The 23080-nt window shown below is 33.9% G+C and overlaps 3 protein-coding genes across 4 annotated transcripts in view; 2 read left to right on the forward strand and 1 right to left on the reverse strand.

Annotated features, from left to right (window-relative positions):
• LOC127739295 (uncharacterized) overlaps positions 1–23080 on the reverse strand; it is a 99672-nt gene that overhangs the window by 25987 nt on the left and 50605 nt on the right. The window lies entirely within an intron of this gene.
• Positions 2159–6933, forward strand: LOC127739297 (uncharacterized). 2 transcript variants are annotated; one of them, XM_052250965.1, is made up of 2 exons: positions 2159–2971; positions 5583–6933. In XM_052250965.1, the coding sequence occupies exons 1-2, from the start codon at positions 2164–2166 to the stop codon at positions 5585–5587; spliced, it is 813 nt and encodes a 270-aa protein (XP_052106925.1). In that variant the 5' UTR covers positions 2159–2163; the 3' UTR covers positions 5588–6933. The 2 variants fall into 2 exon arrangements, 1 of the variants encoding a protein (XP_052106925.1); XR_008000381.1 differs by lacking the exon at positions 2159–2971 and adding an exon at positions 3378–3876.
• LOC127739296 (E3 SUMO-protein ligase KIAA1586-like) lies at positions 12475–15786 on the forward strand. The gene has a single exon (XM_052250964.1). It carries the CDS (start codon positions 13860–13862, stop codon positions 15699–15701), a length of 1842 nt encoding a protein of 613 aa, XP_052106924.1. The 5' UTR covers positions 12475–13859; the 3' UTR covers positions 15702–15786.

The raw sequence follows: 23080 nt of genomic DNA on the forward strand, positions 1-23080 counted from the left end.
CCTTATTGGCAAACGTCCCGTTTGTCATTAAAAATCATGGTTTATTGCTTTTATTGAAAAAACAAGCACATGGACACCCATTTTTTTCTTTTGCAATCAATCAAGGAATGTTTCAGGGACGCTCCGCCAAAATTCTAAGAAAAAATCAACGATCAAATTTTTTCTGCACTTCTGAATAGACGCAAAAATGTTGTCAATTTCTTTATTTCACTAATAGATATATAATTTAAAAAAACAAAAATTAAGTAAAACCTTAAACTTGTTACAGCATTTTGATGCCGTGGTTCAAAGGAACATTTTACAAAAAACCCGGTTAAATTATGACTGTTCGTTCAAAAGTATTGTTACTTTCCTTAAAAGTCCTTATTTATGCAATTTCAGTGGTTTTCCTTCAAATATGCAAATTTCGAACCAAATTATCTCAAAAAGTAAGTCATGAAGGTATATTTTTCTTTGCACATTTCAAAAGTACACATTAAACTTGACCTTCTACCAAAATTTCAAGAAAAAATCAACGAGGGATCTCTACTGTATCGTATGCCCTTAAAATAGATGTACGATGGTGTATCTTCGCACATGTACACATCATTTGAAATGTAACCCCCCCCAAAAAAAAATAACTGCAATTTGTGTTGGCCTTTACTTTTTATGGTTTTTTCCATATATATTTTGCCCTTTGAGATACATGTGTACATGTAAATTAGGTCGTAAAAGTGAAATCCAATTCACACCGTGGTCATGTGAAATGTTAAACTTTTAACTTTCTCACCAGTTGATTGCTGATAAGAATTAACCCTTTTCTGCTTACTAATTATCATCATACTAATAATTAGATATGATAACACTGTACATCAATTCATAAAGAAAAATAAAAAGTCTAATTTTTACTAATTGATGTTAAATAAAAATTGATTGGATACAGATGTAAAACAAACATTGCGCGACAAAATTAGTATTAACCAATCATTGACAGGCAGGACATTGATACACGCCTGGCTATACTGACAAGATTAGCCAGGCTAATTACCGTATCACCATGGTGATACGGTCTGATTAGTCAGAGGCTGGACGTCTGGAATGTGGTTAATCTGTTAACGGTATCTCATTGGTTATAAATAACATTAAATGGCTGCATCTCAGCTGCTTCCGGACTGCTTCTGGGGGAAGTGAAGGATATCTTAACGTCTGATTGGCTATTATTGAGTTGTATGCATTATATGTCAACGCGTCCGTAAGTGGGGTCGGATAAAAATCATGATAGTAGGTCATCGGTAGAAACTATAATGAAGTGTTCAACTGCTATCATAATTTTAGCCAAATTTAGTTCACGAAGCCCTGTCAATTTGAGCAAATAATATCATTCTGTGATGATGAAATTTATGTTATCTTCAAATTTTGTTGCAATTTTGGTACAAAGGTGTGTATTTATGGATTATTAATGTTCTTTCAAAAACAAAACAATAATACATCTAATCTTCACTTTATAGTGCGTATTGAAACATATTTTGCTATATTTCTTCATAAACTATAATTTTAAATAGTAAATACAGAACGTGTGCTCTATGATTAAAAATGTTATCCTCATATTTTTCATTGCTTGAACATATTGATTAGAAAATATTCAAATCACGGCATTTACCGTATTGATACGAAGATGTCCTTTCGTTTCCCCGCGCATTCACCGCTTCATTGATTTCTGATGTAAACAAAACAGACAATTGCATAAACAGCTGATTAGAAGAATAGAAAACAAACAAGGTGAGTAATATGGTTGCGTGTGTGCAAGGAAGCAAACACCAAGCATCACGGTTTAGTTATGGGCAAGGGTTTCAGTGCACTATAGTTTGTTTAATGACCCCTCTAGCTGGACGTCTACGACTATAGATAGATGATATTAAAAAAGGCAGCAATGAGCAATTTGAATTTTATTGAACCTATATGCTGAGAGTACCATGAGATGCGCACGCAGATCGTAGAGGTCACTAGCGTATTAGGTCTTATGAGGTCAAGTCATGGAATTTATCCCTCTTATGGTTATTTGAAAATAATGGATATCTTAATTGTTTTTAACTGGAAATTAATATATTTGTGACATTTGGAATACAAACTTTACGATTTGATATAGTTTTTTGATGGATTAATATTCTAACGATGTAGCTTGTGATGGATAATTTGTCACGTTGTCAGCATACATTTGTTAATGACATGGCTGAACATTCGAGCATTGACTCGGTATCGGAACTAACTGGCACGGCCAAGACTAGTTCAAAAAGTGACAATATTTTTAGCATTATGAATGACCACAGGCAACTTATTTCGCCAGGTTATGATAACAATATTAGTGGGTTTCAAGCAAGCATTGAAAACATTAATGTAGGAGGAGGAGCCATGAGCAATGCTCCTGTCACTCACACTCCGGAAGTAGTCACACCGGATATCTACAATATGCTACTGCAAAATCAATTGTATATCCAAACTTTGATGAAAAATCAGAATTCAAGAACTGATACTACACAAAGTTCCACAAAGGTAAATCCTAGACAATCGGCAACAATGGCCGGACCAAGAAAGGTCGTGAAAAATAAACCCACAAAGGATGATTACCAATCGCAACTGGACAGTTTGTTTGATAATGATATGAACAATAACCAAACTAAAAACATATCTGCACCGTCTGAATTATATTCAGATATTTCTAGTGACGAAAGTTACGATAGCGATGATGAAGCATGTTCTGAGAATGAAGTAGATAATGATATTGAAAAGGCAGAAAATGAAAATGTCTTAGAATCCATGAAAGACTTCATTAGTACAGATGAAAAGACAGGTCCAAAAATTAATTCTGGTTTAGCCTCATACATGAACCAGGGACTGAGGACACGAGTCAATGAAGAAAAATACAAAGATCTCACAAAGAAATATGATAAGCCTGCTAATGTGAGCAGTCTAAAAGTCCCACGAGTCAACATAGGTGAGGATTTATGCAATTAAATTGCATTTTAATAAAAATTTTATCTTGTGAAAAATCAAGTGTATCTGCAAATAAATTTTTTATAATACAAACCATAATTTACATGGTAATAAATAATATAGTATTATAAATATAATTAAAAACTCACAATAATTAACATGATTATGCGAAATGTGTACACGTATAAATATTGCGTAAAAATCCTTTACATGTAATAATAATATACACATTATAAACTTTTAGTGTATATACTAAATTTATATTATAATTGTAGGTATTTGGAAACAAATGACACCACGGAATAAAGATGTGGATGTAAAATTACAACGTTTACAGAATCTTTTGTCTAAAACAGCTTGCCCATTGATGTATATGATGGATATGTTTGTGGATAAATCTTCAAAGAAAGAAGGAATGTCTAGAGAGGAACTGCAAGCATATGCAGTTACGTGCAGAGATACGTACCAGCTATTTCAAGCTTGTTATAGCGAAATAACCTTCAGACGAAGGAGTTTCATTAAGGGGGACATTCAACCCCAGTATAAAGGTCTGTGTGATGATACCACACCAGTCACTGACATGCTGTTTGGGGACGATATTAAGGAAAAAATCAAAGAGCTAGATGCGGAGCATAGTGTGTGTAAAAAAGTTGGGAAGGACCATAATTATACGTATGATAATCCCAAGAACTCATATCAGTCTTCTAACAGGGGACGTAGCCATCATGGCCATGGAGGGCGTGGATTTCCTCATAAATTTGGGAAAAGAAAACGCCACATTGATGGAGGAAAACCAATCAAAAGAATAAGGAAATATGATGATGATGGTTTTTTAGACCGCAGCAAGACATTCAACAAGAAGAAAAACAAAGACAAAAAGTAGATCATGTTATTTCTGATAGTGATGTAAGTACAAATGATCACTTGATTGACTTAACTGCTATAAAACTTCAAAATATTCCTAATAATTTTATTGGGGGGAAAATTTCAAAGTTTTTTCATCGATGGAAGGAATTAACATCTGACTATTGGATCTTAAATATTATTAAAGGTTATCAGTTAGAATTTGAAAACATTCCTACACAGCTTATAAAGCCATACCCACTTGTATTCAGCAGTGAAGAAAATGAATATGTACAAAAAGAAATAGATAAGTTTATTTCAAAAACAATTATTCAACCTGTTACTCCAATTAAGGATCAGTATGTTTCAAATATTTTTGTGAGACCCAAGAAAGATGGCACTTATCGAGTAATTTTAAATTTAAAACAGTTAAATCTTGATATTGAACAAATTCATTTTAAAATGGAAACTTTTAAAACAGCAATAACAAACATTACACAAAATTGCTGGTTTGGTTCTGTTGATTTAAAAGATGCATATTATTCTGTTAGCATCAATGAAAAAGATAGGAAATATCTTAGATTTTATTGGAATGAGGTTTTGTATGAATACACTTGTTTGCCAAATGGATTAACAACAGCACCGCGAATTTTCACAAAAATTTTAAAAGTTGTTTTTTCAAAACTGAGAAGTAAAGGACATTGCAACACACCATATATTGATGATAGTTTACTTGTGAGCAAGACCTTTTCTGGATGTCAAAGTAATATAATTGACACAGTACAATTATTAGATCATCTTGGTTTTACCATACATCCAGATAAATCTGTACTTCAACCTACTCAAATTATTGTATTTTTGGGTTTTGTGATTAATTCAATAACAATGTGTATTAGAGTAACAGAAGAAAAGGCAGACAATATAATTAAATTATGTAGTCGGTTAATTCTCAAAAAAGAGATTACAATAAGAGAGTTTGCACAAGTTATTGGAAAATTAGTAGCAACGGAACCAGGTGTACAGTATGCACCATTATATATAAAGTCTTTAGAAATTACAAAAGATATATTATTAAAACAAAATTATGGAAATTTTGATGCAAAAATGTCTTTGTCAGATGGAAATATTTCAGATTTAAATTGGTGGGTTAATAATATAAATAGTAGTTTCAAACCAATGACTTTAATAGATCCGAAGTTTATTCTTAACACTGATAGTTCAAACACTGGTTGGGGTGCAGTTGTGCAAGATACATTGTTCGAAACCAAAGGGTTTTGGTCATATGAAGAACAGAAAAACCATATTAATTTTCTAGAGCTTAAGGCAGCTTTTTTAGCATTAATTTGGTTTTGTTTGTCAAGAAACAACATTCATGTAAAAGTGTATCTAGATAACATGGTCGCAGTGAATTATATTAATAAAATGGGTGGCCGCATTGTAAAGTTAAACAATTTGACAAAGGAATTGTGGATTTGGTGTATACAAAGACAAATTTGGGTTACTGCTTGTCATTTGCCAGGAGTTGCTAATATAGAAGCAGATAGACTATCGAGATCAATAAATGTGGATATTGAGTGGAAATTGCATGATGATGTTTTTAATATTATTGATTTTTTATTTGGACCACATGATGTAGATTTGTTTGCATCAAAATTTAATCATCAATTACCACGTTATTTCTCTTACTTTCCGGATAAATATGCTAAAGCAGTAGATGCTTTTTCTGTAAAATGGAGTAACATTAATTGTTATTGTTTTTCACCTTTCAGTCTGATAGGGAAGATATTGCAAAAGGTGGACCAGGATCAAGCGGACATGACATTAGTGGCACCATTGTGGAACACTCAGAACTGGTTTCCACAAATACTTCATCGGATTGTGGCACAGTCATTTATAATAAACAGTCGAAAAAATCTTCTTTATCAACCCCAGAATCCAACAAAAGAGCATCATTTAGTGAAATTACGATTAGCAGTTTTCAGGATATCGGGGAAATCTTGCAAAATTATGGATTATCAAAAGAATCTTCCGAAATCATCATTGCATCTTGGAAACCAGCTACTCGACAACAATATTGGACATATTTCAAAAGATGGTTGTTATTTTGCAGTGAACGAAAAATTAATTCATTTAAAGCCACTGAGTTAAATGTTTTAGAATTTTTAACTTCGTTATATAAAATAGGTTTAGGTTACAGTGCTATTAATACTGCCAGAAGTATGTTATCTTCATTTATGTCTGTAAATCAAGAGAAAACTGTTGGGCAATGGCCATTGGTGAAGCGCTTTCTAAAAGGCATATTCAATCTTAAGCCATCATTACCCAGATATCAAAGAACCTGGGATGTTGAAGTCGTGCTTAAATATTTGAAGACATTAACACCAGTTTATATGTTATCTTTACGTGTTTTATCATATAAGCTAGTTACACTGCTATTATTGTTAACAGGTCAAAGGTTACAAACCATTCATAGCTTAGATTTAGATGATATAACTGTTACAGATAGTAACATATATATAGATGTGAGAAGTTTATTAAAATGTTCAAAGCCAGGGAGGCATTTACAACCAATAGAGTTGCCAGCTTTTATTGACGATAATAGTCTGTGTATTGTAACTGTTCTAAAAGAGTATTTAGTTAGAACATCATGTTTTCGGAAAACCTAAAAATTAATCTTGAGCTGTATAAAACCATATTCTCATGTGTCTAAAGACACTCTTGGGCGTTGGGTTAAGATTGTTTTGCAAACGTCTGGTGTAGACATAACTATATACAAACCACATAGTACTAGATCAGCAAGTACATCTGCAGCACTACGGTGTGCTACTTCAGTAGATACTATTTTAAAAGCGGCAGGTTGGTCAAATGAATCAACATTCAGAAAATTTTATGATAAACCTGTATCTAAACAAAATTATAATGATAATTATAGTGTGAAGGTTTTGAGAAGTCATATTTTATCAAATTCTGATAAGTCTCATGTATAACATGAATAATGATAATACATATGTTAGATTTACAATCAATGACATTTTAAAGTTTAACATAACATGTGCATATGTCAATGTATGTTTGATTTACTTTACTTTTGTACTTTGATAGAATACAAAGTTGATACAACATTTTGTTTTTTAAAGCCTGAAAATAAATCATGATTGATGAGGCTGTAATAAATCAGTGAACATGAGTAACAGATCACATATCTCTGAAATCTCATGGTACTCTCAGCATATAGGTTCAATAAAATTGTACAATTAAATGAGACTTACCTTAAGTCGAAATTTGATTGTAATTTTGTTGAACCTATTTATGCTGAGAGTTAACATGCCCTCCCTATCACTCGTATTCCCACCCAGTTTTCTTTTGGTGTATCATGTGCTTATGTGCTCTGTTACATTCTCTGAAAAGTGACCTCTACGATCTGCGTGCGCATCTCATGTTAACTCTCAGCATAAATAGATTCAACAAAATTACAATCAAATTTCGACTTAAGGTAAGTCTCATTTAATTGTACAATTAATATGCCTGAAAACCCAAGATACTTGCAACACAGCGAGGTCCCAAATGATGTTCGCGTGTGGGGTAGACAGTTTAATGTACTCGTACATGATGATTTATTCTTTGGAGTCGTTGTACACCCCAGGCAGAGGGGGGGGGGGAGGGGGGGGGGGCTGTGGCCACCCCTCCCCTTGGTTGATTATATAGGCCCCCCCTTTATGAAAAGTTCTGGATCTGCCACTGAACACAGTGGCGCTCAGCAGTCATTGTTAATTGATATATCAACAGCACTGAGAACTGCATTTGACAAATGGTTGATATAGATAAATCCAATTCTAATTTGTTCACATTACAATGTACAATGTATCAGGTCTTACAATAAGTATATTTCGTCGTGATGATAATTACTATTTGCTTTGATTCACATGCTCGAGATAATCAAGGTTTCCCATTTTCAGATGGTGCTGCTATTTTGCTAACCTTTTCAAATCTGAATGAGCTGATACTATCATGTATAATCATCAATATACAATGGTGCTGAGTTTAATCTATCGGCTGTATAATTGTATAAGTATTTGTAATATGTGATATTGGCAGATCGAACTGACTACATGTATGTAAAGGCTCTAGTTTATGACTTGGATGCGTTAACAATGATGGTGGTTGATAAGGAAATCCAGATCCAGGATGTTAATCCAAAACCCAACAGGTATTTTACATAGCTTTTTCGTCGATCCGGCCCAACGTCGATCCGGCCCATATTTAAAGTCGATCCGGCCCAATAAAAAAATATATTTATAAGGAATAAAACTAAAGATATATATTAATTGTAATTCATAAATGTTTATGAATTTTATTATAATGTAAAAGGTGTACGGTAAAAAAAAATTGGCCTTTGACAAATATTTTCTTCAGATGAGTTTAAAACAACTATGTTGATTATGTTTTCATTATAAGTTTTCAAGATTAATGGATATATATTATATATGTATACGTACTGCGTATGGTAGTTACTGTATATGTTATTGTAGTGCTGCAAGTGTGACCCCTTTTATATTATGTAAGTGACAGTGTAACTGTTAGTGTAAACGATTTAAGAGTTATATATATTTATGTGAGTGTCAGAGATAGTGTGTTTGTTAGTGTGTATGAATTTATTGTTATATTATAGTAAATTCAGCATTACAGTAATGCTGATATTATATTTTAGAGAGTGAAAATGTGCATTCAGTGTAATTATTTTGTTATTATCTTGCAATAAAGAATAATGGATACTCATATAACTTGTTTTTTTAATCTACACACAACTATTCAAAATATTGTCAACTTTAAAAACATATATTGACTATATTCGATATTACAAAAAAAAAAACATGTATTATAGAAGCCTCTGATGTTACCTTAAAAAAATACAATTAATTATTATAACACATAACACCAAACAAAAGATCAAACTATAAAGACCTTGTTGATTACGTAACTTTAATCAATCAGGATTTGATTGAATTAAGTGATTACGAGTGGCATTACCTTAGTTCACATTCATTAGACAATTGCTGAATAAACAAACCAATTATAGACTAATGATTTGATTAAACAAGTCATTATGATGAGTTAAATAAGATAAAAATCGCCATGACATTCAAAGTTATCATGGAAAATAACTTCATATTAAAATATGTTGAAGCTGCTATACAAACAAACACAATCACACTCATTTTCGTATCGATGTAAAATAATTCTTTGACTGGTACTCCAATACTTCACTTACCTGTTTTCATCCATCAACGATACTTTTTACAAATTCCATTTATACTGTTAAAATTTGTCACAAAATCCTCCAAAGTCAACATAGTTTATTCATATTTTATTATGGGGCCGGATCGACGTAGGGACGGATCGACGTGGGCCGGATCGACTTGGGATGGATCGACTTGGGGCCGGATCGGTTTGGGGACGGAACGACCGGATACCTTTTACATACATGTATATATATTAGAATTCATCCTCCTGAACATAGTACCCATATATAATAACCATACACCTAATCTCTTTATGGAATTCTGTCCCAGCTGACCTGAGAATCTGTCCCGCTTCAACCATGGACATCATACTACAATCACTTTTCCATTGTGGCGTCAGATATTTTGTATTATGACGTCAACATTTTTACGTGAACCTTTGTGATGGCCAGTAATTGCAGACAAATAGCAATAAGTAGGATTCAAAGCCATCTTTAATAAATCAACTCTATTGAAATATTCTTATATATATAGATGATCACATGACATCATGAACATAGACGTCGCTTTACTAGTGCCGAAAATAAATTTTTCAAATGCATCTATTGAAAATAAATTATTGCATGCCTTTCATAAGTTCTGCTTTGGACATAACTGAATAACAATGCCAAATATAATGGAAGCATACATTAAGGTATATTTCTTTATTTTTCACATAGCATCTGACAGCATTGAATGATACGATATGAATCAGCAGATTTATCGTTTTAGAAGTTCAACGAGAAGTTATATATTTTACTTAGTTGGGTGGGTAACATAACATTTATCTTGTCATTATAATATAAAAAAAGATGTGGTATGATTGCCAATGAGACAACTCTCCAAAAAAGACCAAAGTGACACAGAAATAAACAACTATAGGTCACCTTATGGCCTTCAACAATGAGCAAAGCCCATACTGCATAGTCAGCTATAAAAGGCCCCGAAATAACAATGTAAAACAATTCAAACGTGAAAACCAACGGCATAATCTATGTTTGCTCATCATTCATCATGAAAACGATCACATTACAAATCATTTTAGGAAAGCACTGTGTAAGCAGACATTTCAGGAAGCAACAAATCTGTAGGCTGACTGTATATTATCTGAACAAGTTCTATTCTTGTCAACTTCATAATTATTTCAAACATGTTAATAGATGTCATCCAAATTTGGTCACCCCCAAGGGTGACTGGGGAATAGAAGTATAGTCACAATTGGTCTTCTTCCAACCGGCAGTAGAACCCTTGTCAAAGTGGGGCATCCGTTTGGCTGTGCGGGATGTACAAATTTGCAGCCACGTCCGGTCAGAATGGGGACGTTAAATCCGATGCTTCGTGTATAGAGAGTGCCACGCTCTATGCACGTTAAGAACCCTTGCAACAACTCTTTGAGGGGTCAGTAGATGACCTGTTGCAAGGCTAAATTTCTGTCCCTATCCAATATACCCTCTTTTTCCGTGGCAGTCTAAATTTCTCCTACCTTAATCCTGGAAGCCCCTATTACAGAACCTACCTATTGTATTTATTGTTAACTTGTTCTCGTCCTGAATATGCATGAAATATTTGCCACTGGACGTTAAGCAACCAACAATCAATCAATCAATCCAAATTTGGTCTATTTCTTTTAGCTTAATATTCTTGCTTTTTCAAATTCATGTTCATTTATTTTCAACTGCGCCCAGAAATATGCGGTTACCTTTAATTTCAGAAAAGGATTTAGGGAAAAGCGATCTGGGTCCCCCTTTTAAAACCTACATTTTATGTTAATGCAGACATATTACTTGTTCCAAACCAAACCTTGTCAAGTTTCGGGCCCCTGGGTACCCCTTCTTTCTATAATTCATCCTACATCTACTTTTGAATTTGTTGCTTATTTGTTATTTGGTCTATGAATATCTGTCTATATATTGACAAAAAAGTCAGTGAAACCACATCTTGATGGTCCCACAAAAATGTTAATAATGTGTACATTTCATTTTTTTTTCTAGCTCCTCTCATATGATAGCAGTACCTTTTTGGTCACTATTCTGTGTTGCGTCTAAATATTAATTGTAACACTTTAAAGTGACTGAACAGGTAAAACAAATACTTCTCAAGAAACAGAAAAAGAAGACTACTTGGAACAGCACAAGACTATGTATGAATAAAAACTCAGATCGGAATAGCATGGATGATATATTTATACATTTTGTACATCATTGTGAATAAGCAAGGAAAGCTATTAATAATGGTGCATTTTTAAAGGCAGTGCTTTAATGCCTTTCTAGTTGACGGGTTAATCCTTCCTTCCGCGATATCCATCTTATCTACGTGGGGGGTCGTTAGGCTCCAAGTAGATCCGGAAATGTTGAATTCTCTCCTCTTCTTATTGCGATATAAAATGTTTTTTGTTTCATTTCATTTACATTGGGAAATAGAGAAACGATCATTGTGTTTTGTTAGTTTTAAAAACTTTAAATATATTTGTATTTTGCATTATAAGCAGTCAACCGATTGACAAACTAGAATTATTTGAATTCCGTGTGGAAAGAGCTCGGGTTAATTTCGAGTGTTATCTGCAATCTATATGTTTATAAATCATTTCAGTCGTTGATATAATAATTAAAGGTCGACTGAACATGAATTATATTATACAATTTAAAGCGCATTTCTGTTTATGCACGTGAACCCGTCTAACGTTATTGTTATTTCGCAGTTATATAAAGTAGCAAATTATCGTTCCTGAATAGGTGGCGCCGTGGAAGCCGATCCTGTTCCTCAATTTCCGGTTTCTGCACTGTGCAACTATTTCAGTTACATTTTAAATTAACGATGCCAAGTACTTGTTGTGTACCTGGGTGTCATTTAAGAGGAGGACATGCATTTCCAAATGACTTAAAAAGAAGGAAAAGTTGGATCAACGCCATGGCCCATACGCAGATTGGACGAGAACACGATGAAACAGTGGAGTCCATCTCAATCAGCTGTTGTTTGCAAGGCACATTTTACTGAAATAGACTACGTGCAGGAAACTATCCATGGTAAAACTCTATTTTCTTTTTGAAATATATAGTTATATATGTAATCGCCATGCGAATAAACCAAAGTCTGTTTACAACCGCAATTATCGTTTTAGAATAAAAGGGGGTGGTTCATTCAAGACGGTCATAATTTTTTGGATTACGATTCAATATGATCTGTTTGAGATTTTTTGGTGATTGCTACAATTTTAATGATTTCTTACAAGAGGTATATCATACTGAGAATTATTTTAGCAGTAATTATGCTAATGTAGTAATGACAGGAATGCATAAGCTATGCCTCATAGACTTTCTTGAAAAATATCAATGACAATGTTAACAGGAACAAAACAATGACATGCTCTCATCTATATTATAGTTCAGTGTTCCAGCTAGCATGAAATGGAGGGGCGCCGCGCCCCGCCCCCGAAATTTTGCGCCCCTCTGCCTTTTTTAAGCGCCCCTCTGCCCCTCTGCCCTTCTGGTGCGCCCCTCTGTGCCCTTTTGAAAAAAGTTTAAAAAACGATCTTTTTTCCTCATGTCGTCGCCATTTTGTTGAGTTCTTTATACACACACTTCATTAAGACAACAGATTAATATTGTTGACACTTGTTACCTGTATATAATCACCTATTTGATTAGAGTCAATTACTTAATCAGGTGAAATTTACGACCCTGTCTAATCCCTTTGCCCTGAAGCACCAAACATCCAAGTTAAATGAGTTGATTTTTTAACACCTGACGATGCAAAATAGAATTTATAAAATAAATGTGAACGATGTTCATTTCTATTGTATTTGTTATTTATAAAATAACGTTCATTAAAAAAGAATCATTCCAATAGTATATTGTAAATCGTCAACACGCAAAATGCCGACGAAAAAAAGAAAAATTGACCAACTCGAAAATGACAAGAAGAAAATATCAAAGACTTGCCAGTCTATTACATCTTTTTTCAAGAATAATGACCATCAAAGGTAAAAAAATAATTTAATTCTTTACTTTATGAAAAATTGAGAAGAAGAAAGGTTTCTATCAGCTATCGCAATTGTTCTTCTATTGTAAATTCCGCCGATTACGGAGCACTCGAAAGTCCGATTTTTATATCATTTTTCTTAAATTGAAATCCGTTTTGACTAACTTTAATATTGATATTATTAGATACGCTCAACATGAAACATACGGAGATGCTTGTTGAATTGATAATAAACTTTCAAAGTTGAATTAATTTATCATTGTGCCGATTACGGAGCTCTCGAAAGTCCGATTTTTGTATCAATTTTCTTATTGAAATCCGTTTTGACAAACTTATTGATATTGATACGCTCAACATGAAAAATACGGATATGCCTGTTGAATTGATAATAAACTTTCAAAGTTGAATTAACAAACTTATTTGTTGAATTACTCTATTTCTCAAGATCGAAATAAAGACAATTGTCTCATTGGCACTCTTATTTAAATTCCCAACCAAACCTACACAATTTTCAATGTAAAGTTTACCCCACTCTCCCTATCTTCTTTCAGTAATGATGGAAATCAGACCCCTGAAATTGTAATTGAGACAACCAAAACTCCTATACAACCACAAATACAAGCAAATGAAGCAGCTCAAGAAAATCCTAACCCTACACTTCCTTCCTCCACACGAACAAGAAATCCTAGTGGGAAACACAAAGTTGGTATAAATAATAATTGGTTGAAACAGTATTCCTGGTTATATTTTGACAAAGACTTTAGTGAGGATGGAACATTAGTTGATGTCATGCTTTGCAAACTTTGTAACAAGCATCAATCACACGGAAGTAATGGTAGTCAGACATGGTCTACTGTAGGTTATAAACTGTTGCGCAAAGATAAGATACAAATCCATCAAGACAGTGAACAACATAAATATGCAATAACTTTAGATATGGCACACACCATTGATGACATGGCTTCTAATATATCTACTGGTGCACAAAAAGCAGTGAAGGATGCTCTGAAAGTTCTATTTTTTATTCTGCGCCATCACTTGCCACTTGACTTATTTGGATCAACAGTTGATCTCTGCATTGATGTTGGAGCAACAGATTTATCTAAACTTCGTTTAGCTAAAAATGCTACTTATTCAAGCTGGGATACAGTTCATGAGTTGTTGGAAATATTAAGTTCAAAAGTACATCAACTGCTGTTGGATGATATGAAAGCCAGTCCATGTTATGCTACAATGGTAGATGAAGTTACCGATAACAGGACAATTAAGCATTTAGCTATTTGTACACGTTACATTAGCAAGGATGGTAAAGTTCAAAATGGATTCTTAACAGACATTGAATTGCCAAATGCAAAAGCAGATAACATAACTGAAGCTATAACAGATGAATTAAGTAGCCGTGAACTTTCAATTCAAGATATGGCAGGATTTGCATCAGATGGTGCAGCCGTTTTTACAGGCCGCATTAATGGTGTTTCCAAACAACTGAAGGACCTTAACCCTCACCTTTTGACACATCATTGCAGAGATCACCGTTTAGCCCTTGCCTGTAGAGACAGTTTTAAGCAAATCCTACTCATGAAGAAGCTTGACCAGGTGCTTGAAGCTTTATATAAGTATTATAAATATAGCTGCTGCAACACTGATAGACTTAAAGAAATACAGAAAGCTTTTGATCAGGCACCTTTAGCTATTAAACTAGCAAAACATCATCGCTGGCTAAGTCATGACCAAGCAATATCCTCAATTGCACGATCATACAGGTCTCTTGTTGTTCATTTAGAGTCTGCAGAAATTCGAACTGATCCAGTGGGAAATGGCTTGCTTAAAAATCTTAAAGATCCTGCCATGCTGAAAGCTGTTTTGCTACTTGCAGATGTGCTGCCACACATTTGTAGCCTCTCACTTGTTTTTCAGAAGAGGGATGTTCATCTTGGCAACATTAAAACAAGTGTGGAGAAAACTGTCAATTTGTTGACAACAAGAAAGACCCAGAATGGCCCATGGCTTCAAAAAGAGGAACATTTAAGAAGCACATGTAACATTACTGACCCACCCCCAGTAGATTTTGACACTAAAGTCAGAGAGTGCTTTCTCAATGGATTAATTGAAAATATAACAGTTAGATTTAAGGATGCTGACACAATCGATCAGTTGGCCATTTTAGATCTTACAGGAACAGACAACATTGAAACAATGTATGGTTATACAGAGATAGAAGCTCTGGCAAATACATTTGACATGGACCCTGAAACTCTCCTTATTCAATGGCAGGACTTTATAGCTCTTGTGTCATCAGCAGAACTTACAGATCGTTCCTTACCTAGTCTGCTAGAACTATTTCATTCACCTTGTCATAAGGATAAAAACCTATTATCTATGTACCCTCTTGTTGCAAAACTATTCAGTGTTGCAATAATACAACCACTCAGTACAGCAGAGGTGGAGAGAATATTCTCTCAGGTCAAATTGATAAAGACAAGTCACAGGGCAAACTTGAAAACACAGACATTAACAAAAATATTAACTGTAAAATTAAACTGTGATGAAACTAAATTTGAAAAAATTCTTGACCAATGTGTGACAACCTTCTTCAAAAAGAAAAACAGAAGACTTGTCAATGTTGTATAATATTTATTTGCATTTGAACTCTTCTTTGAAAAAATCTGGACTGTAGTTCTGAAAGAGAAATGAATAAAGTAATGACTGTTAGTGCTCTCAGTTTGTTTTTAACTTATATGTTCTAAATAAATGATTTTTAAACTTGTATATAATAGTATAGAGTATTTAACTTAGCTACATGCTTGCTAAAAATATGTCATTATGTGGTAATATTAAGTATTTGATTTTTTTCAGTGAGAACGCGCTAAAGTGCCCTTTTTTAAAAACGCGCCCCTCTATTTTCAAATCCTAGCTGGAACACTGTAGTTATTTAGGTATAAACAATGTACATTTGTTGCATAAGTCTCTCATTGTTTGTCCTTTGGATTTACATAACATACATTGAATTAGGCAAACATAGTTTTATCCAGATTGTAATGAATAAATCTAGTTAATATTTCGCCAGGTAATACAAAGTATACATTGCTAATGGAAGTTCATTTAATTATCAAAAAACTAATGTTTTATAACCTTTTTCAGGGCGCAAACCCACCATTCAGAGACTTAAGTCTACTGCCATTCCCAGCCTATTTTCCTGGACCAAGCAAGAGACTGAATCGTCCGCAAAAAGAAAAATCAGGGCAGTTTCCTGTGAAAACAAAAGAACCAAACTTGATGAATATTGTAGTAGAAATCTAGAGGAAAGTTTTGATTGTAAAGTTGGTTTTCCTGAAGAAGTCATTCATACTGCAGAAAGGATTTATGACTGTCCACCACCAACTGCCGAGCAAATGTTGAGCTTCACAGATGGAATTATGCAAACACCATCAATGCCTATGTTTTCAGCAGAGAATTTTGAAATGAAGACATGTGACACAGCCATGCATTTTTATACCGGTTTAGAGTTGTATACTAAATTTTTATTTGTTTTGACCACACTTGGTCCAGCAGCACATTGTTTGAGATACATATATTTTCAAATTGATAGGGTGTCAGTTGAAAATCAGTTTTTTTATGACTTTGATGAAATTGAGGCATTATACAACCAACTTTGAACTTTCTAGATTCTAGATTGAATCTAGTGTTAAGAATATTGTGTATACATGGATTGTTTTTATGTCTAAACAGTGGTGTGAGGCTAACACTTGGCCATCTAGTGGTTTAGTCAGGTATTTTTCACCATCCAACTTCAAATTAAAGTTTCCTACGACTTGGATTATTATTGACAGCACAGAATATCCCGTGATAAAACCTAAAGCTCCTAGAGCTCAGGCAACCTTTTCATCATATAAAAACAGAAACACTGAAAATACTTGTATGTTCGACACCTGGTGGTTTAGTCAACGATGTCTCTAATGCATATGTTGGTTCTACCAGTGACTATGAAATAGTTGAAAGATGTAGAATAGTTCAATTATGTGATCCAGGTGACAGTGTGATGGCAGACAAAGGTTTAAATGTGCAAGATTTGTTTGCTAACTTTTTTCAAAAAAAGAAACAGAATTAGTTCCAAAACTCTTATACGGGATAGAAAAGTCTCCAATTAACATGTGCACATAGAGCGAATTATTGGACTTGGCAAAACATACAAAATTCTAATAAATCCTATGAATGGAACTAAAACAAAACTTTCATCTGAAATAACATTTAGTTGTACTATGTTGTGTAATTTTAGAACTTGTATTGTGCCAAAGGATGCATAAATAAAAGTGACGCAATGAATTTTGTTCTGATATATATATACATGTATTTATAATTACATGCACATGTAAATTGTAATGCATATAAAAATAAGGAGATGTGGTATGATATTCAGTGAGTTTATCGAACTAAAGTGCATAAGAAATGGGTTTAAGCAGTTACAGGTGTTACTGTCACCGTACAATCTCCAACAATGAGAAAAACTTGTACCATGTAAAACATTTCAGAGATCTTACCACTAAGTTTTGTTGTCTCACCTTGACTTTGGTGAATTGTTTATATCTGTTGATGTAAATATAAAAAAGAAGATGTGGTATGATTGCCAATGAGACAACTCTCCACAAGAGACCAAATGACACAGAAATTAACAGCTATAGGTCACAGTACGGCCTTCAACAATGAACAAAGCCCATACCGCACAGTCAGCTATAAAAGGCCCCGAAATGACAATGTAAAACAATTTAAACAAGAAAACTAACGGCCTAATTTATGTACAAAAAATGAACGAATATAACAAATATGCAACACATAAACAAACAACAACCACTGAATTACAGGCTCCTGACTTGGGACAGGCACGCCACATACATGTACATACAGAATGTGTCGGGGTTAAACATGTTAGTGAGATCCCAACCCTCCCCCTAACCTGGGACAGTGGTGTAACAGTACAATATAAGAACGAACTATAAAAATCAGTTGAAAGAGGCTTAACTTATCAGATGGATAAATACAAATACAAGTGGACGTGGTCGGGTAGTTGTAAATCCAAACAACAAAAAGACACTAAGTACAGATCTGAGAGTACTCAAAGTTACTGACAGCTAGTTCAAAGCCACTAACAACTGATAAAAAAATCTTGCATCTAAGACTAAATTATCAATCCGTAAGCTCCCTTTAGAATTTTATAAATTTTAGATTTTACATTTCTGAGTTATGGGGTTTTATTCATTAAAAAAGGGGGGATTTTCCAGTTTTTGTCGAGCCTGCGACTTTTGTCGCAGAAAGCTCGACATTGGGATAGTGATGTGGCGGCGGCGTTAGCTAACTTCTTAAAAGCTTTATATTTTAGAAGGTGGAAGACCTAGATGCTTCATACTTTGTATATGGATGCCTCATGTTACGAAGTTTCCGTCAGCCACATGTCCAATGTCCTTGACCTCATTTTCATGGTTCAGTGACTACTTGAAAAAAAAGTTAACATTTTTTGTAATGTTAAATTCTCTCTTATTATAAGTAGTAGGATAACTATATTTGGTATGTGCGTACCTTGCAAGGTCCTCATGCCCGTCAGACAGTTTTCACTTGACCTCGACCTCATGTCATGGATCAGTGAACAAGGTTAAGTTTTGGTGGTCAAGTCCATATCTCAGATACTATAAGCAATAGGTCAAGTATATATTTGGTGTATGGAAGGACTGTAAGGCGTACATGTCCAACTGGCAGGTGTCATCTGACCTTGACCTCATTTTCATGGTTCAGTGGTTATAGTTAAGTTTTTGTGTTTTGGTCTGTTTTCTTATACTGTATGCAACAGGTCTACTATATTTGGTGTATGGAATGATTGTAAGGTGTACATGTCTAGCTGGCATGTCTCATTTGACCTTGACCTCATTTTCATGGTTCAGTGGTCAAAGTTAAGTTTTTGAGTTTTGGTCTTTTTTTCTAATACTATATGCAATAGGTCAACTATATTTGGTGTATGGAAATATTTTATGATCTATATGTCAGTCGCGCAGGTTTTATTTGACCTTGACCTCATTTTCACAGTTCATTGCTCAGTGTTAAGTTTTTGTGTTTTGGTCTGTTTTTCTTAAACTATAAGCAATATATCAACTATATTTGTTGTATGGAAGAATTGTTAGCTGTACATGTCTGCCTGGCATGGTTCATCTGACCTTGACCTCATTTTCATGGTTCATTGGTCAATGTTTAGTTTTCTTGGTTAATGTTAAGTTTATGTGACAGTTGTAATGAAGCTTTATATTAAGGACTATCAACATGATATTAGTGATTAGTAAAGAAGGCGAGACATTTCAGCGTGTGCACTCTTGTTGGACAACAACTCAAAAATGCTTTAAGCAGTTCGCATGAAACTTTGGTGAATTATTTATAGCTATTGATGTAATCTCCCTATAGATTTTCATAAATTTCAAATATGACATTGAGAAGAAATTGAACTTTATTTGTTTATAGTCTGGCAACAGATTCATTAAGTATTGCGCAACAGCACAGTGTATTGCACAACAGCAAGAAATCTTTAATTGAATATAAATTCAATTCATATAACCGATTTCAAGTTCTTTGACTACATTTATTCAGAAACTATAATATGTCAAATATTTAATTACAATCCAAATTCAGACCTGTATCAAGCTTGAATATTGTGTCCATTTTTGCCCCAACTGTTCAGGGTTGGACCTCTGCGGGTGTATCCAGCTGCGCTCAGCGAATCAGTTTATTTCTTAATTAAGAACTCCTTTTTTCATTCATAAATTACTTTAAACTTGGAAATATAATTTTGCTTGGAGTTATAGTTTCTTAAAAAAGTATTGTCATTGAAAGAGTTGACATGTTGGAATGTACATTTATTCTACATAGTTCTATGGTACCAAATCAAAAGTTTATATAAAAGAAAGAAGTCAAAGGTTTCCCATCATAGTTAAGTTACATACATTTTTTTTGTACCTGAGGTCGTTGAATATAGATCATTATATAAATAAGGAGATGTGTTATGATTGCCAATGAAACAACTATCATCCATACTTAACAGTAACAAACCATATTTGCAGAGTTGAATAAAATACAGTTGATAACATTTACTTATTACTAAAAAGAAAATGCCTAACTATTTTAACTAGTATTTGAATATCAATTATATGGTCATTTTTATAAACTTCCTGTTACAAAACTTTGAATTTTTCGAAAAACTAAGGATTTTCTTATCCAAGAATAGATTACCTTAGCCGTATTTGGCACAACTTTTTGGAATTTTGGGTCCTCAATGCTCTTCAACTTTGTACTTGTTTGGCTTTATAACCATTTTGATCTGAGCGTCACTGATGAGTCTTATGTAGACGAAACGCGCGTCTGGCGTATTAAATTATAATCCTGGTACCTTTGATAACTAATTTGACTATAAACATAGATAAAAAAGGTACAAACTGGACATCATGCACTAGTTCATAAACAAGTGAGAACAATCACCTTCATATAGTGCTCAGAATATGACATTCATATAACTTGTTCAATATCATTAGAGAACTCTAAATCTTAAATACTGAAAGCCACCTCTGATAAGTACACTGTACTTTGCAAGATATTGATATAACTGGACTAAAAATAAACACAACCTGTAATTAACTGCCTTTACAGCGCTTTCGCGCTTTGATTTTAAAGTGTATTGGGTTTTTTATTCATATTCTGTTCGAATTTTCACACAATCTGTCAAAAAGGCAAAACTAACTTTACTAAAAATTTCAAACAATATGAGAAGTGTTTCATTCACCAAAACACTCTTGCGATTCTGCAAAAAAAAAATCATGCATGATTTTGTGAATGAAAGGGGAAAGAAGATCCTGACACAGCGCACCTGAGCATGTCAATTGCGAACTGACCCAATAACTTATATATCACGACCAGTCAACTGATACTGACATTATCAGAGAGTACACATCAAAGGAAAAATGCACAAATTACCGATAAATTGTTAAATATGATATCGTAGAATTAAATATGTTTTATTACAAAAAAAATGTGTTCTCAATCTTGTCGATAGATATAACAGAATGTCATATCAGTACCAAAGACAACTCTCCATCCAAGTCACAATTTGTAAAAGTAAACCATTATAGGTTGAAGTACGGTCTTCAACATGAAGCCTTGGTTCACACCAAACAGCAAGTTATATAGTCCATATCAATCATGACAATAAACATAAACAAACAAAACAACTATCGCTTACTAATAATCCTGACTATATGTATTACATGAACTTGTTGCCATCAGAAATGAAAATATATATATTCCAACTAACAAAAGCATATGCTTACAAATGCAACCAAATATAAAGCACTAAAAGATAATACCAATATGAAGCTCTCATCTAGAGAACTTAAAAAAAAAATGTCAAGATTACAAACCGCAACAAAATAATAAAAAAAATTAGAAGCCAGCTGACAACATGTTCTAGAAAATTATTTGCAACTAATATTTCATTCCAAATCCATTACCACAAAACATCTTCTTACAGTTATACTACATCTGGAAATTAGTAATAACAACACTTAACCTGTACCTTCAAAACTAATTGCTTCTTCTAAGACAAAAGCCAGATGAGATATTCATCACTTGAAGTGCCCCAGCTAGAAATAGAAAGGGACAGGGTGCCAGTGAAGGGCAGGGCACTTTTTTTTTGATAGGAAAAGGCACTTTTCATTTCTTTTGTCTACGTTTCTGTGTGTATCACGAGTTCACTTTTTTTTTACTGTATATGTTGTTAATAAAGATGCATAAGTTGTTGTTTTGATTATTTACTCTATCAAATTTGCCTTAGAAAAGTCATTCATACTACATGTTCATAAAACATGGCAATACACATTCATACATCAGATCACTATTAACCAAAAGAAGCGAAATAAACTTACTATTCTCCCCCCCTTGGAAAAAGGCGTCAGAGAGGGGCGCAATTGAAGGCACCCAGGGCGTGGCTAAGGGCACCCAGGGTGCGGCGCCTTTCTTATTTGGGCTAAAGAGACCACTGTCTTCTATACATATAAAAGGTAATATTCTCATATTCGAACGGCCAACTACAGTAGTCAGAGGCGGATTTAGAGTTTTTCAGGGACCCCCTCCCCCCTTTCGTGGGAAAACTTTGGTTGATCATATACATGTAGTGAATCACTGAAGCATGACTGGAGCTGGCCCCCTCTTATGAAAATTTTTAGATCTGCCACTGGTAGTCCATTTTGTCTAGCAGTAATCCTCAAAAGTAAATAATACGTTTTTCTTATCAACTTGATTATAACCTTGCTAACTATTACATAACTGTCAAGACACAGTATGCATGTTAAAACTACTTGCATTGTCATAAAGAGTAAACAATCATATTCCACAAAACAAACAAAAAAGTGTTTGTATCGTTACTTTAGCTATTACAAACCATATATATATATTATCATATGTGACTATCAAGCCTCCTTCAATAATAACCCTGATTCACCAATACTACAACTAAAATCAAAAACCAGGAGAAAAAAGACACTATATATTCTTATGCTTGGAGTGCAAGATTCCAATAAAAAACCCTATACCCACAAACCACCGATCTCAATACATGTATAAGCAGCTAAAATACGGCAAGCTTTTTAGAAAAGCTATTACTTGTAATGGCTATACAGACGACATATATCACTGAAGAGCAATCCGGCCGTTCCTGACTGCAGGAACGACCATCCAAGGTATCTATTGGTATTTAGATATACTCGGAATCACAACAATTTTTTACAATATTGGGATCTTTTCCCAATTACATGTACATTCATACTTTGTCTAAAACACCAACAAACCCTAGGAATATGCATGAGATTATAAGAAGGAATGTTGGTTGTGCACAACCGTCTCACAAAAGAAGGATCAAAGCCAGACAGAGCAGTGCCCATCCAGATGAGCAGGGCCTTTTTTCTCTGTTCTACAGAAACACAGGGTAC

Source organism: Mytilus californianus, unplaced genomic scaffold (assembly GCF_021869535.1).
Source record: "Mytilus californianus isolate M0D057914Y unplaced genomic scaffold, xbMytCali1.0.p SCAF_4, whole genome shotgun sequence".
NCBI classification, from domain to species: Eukaryota; Metazoa; Mollusca; class Bivalvia; order Mytilida; family Mytilidae; genus Mytilus; species Mytilus californianus.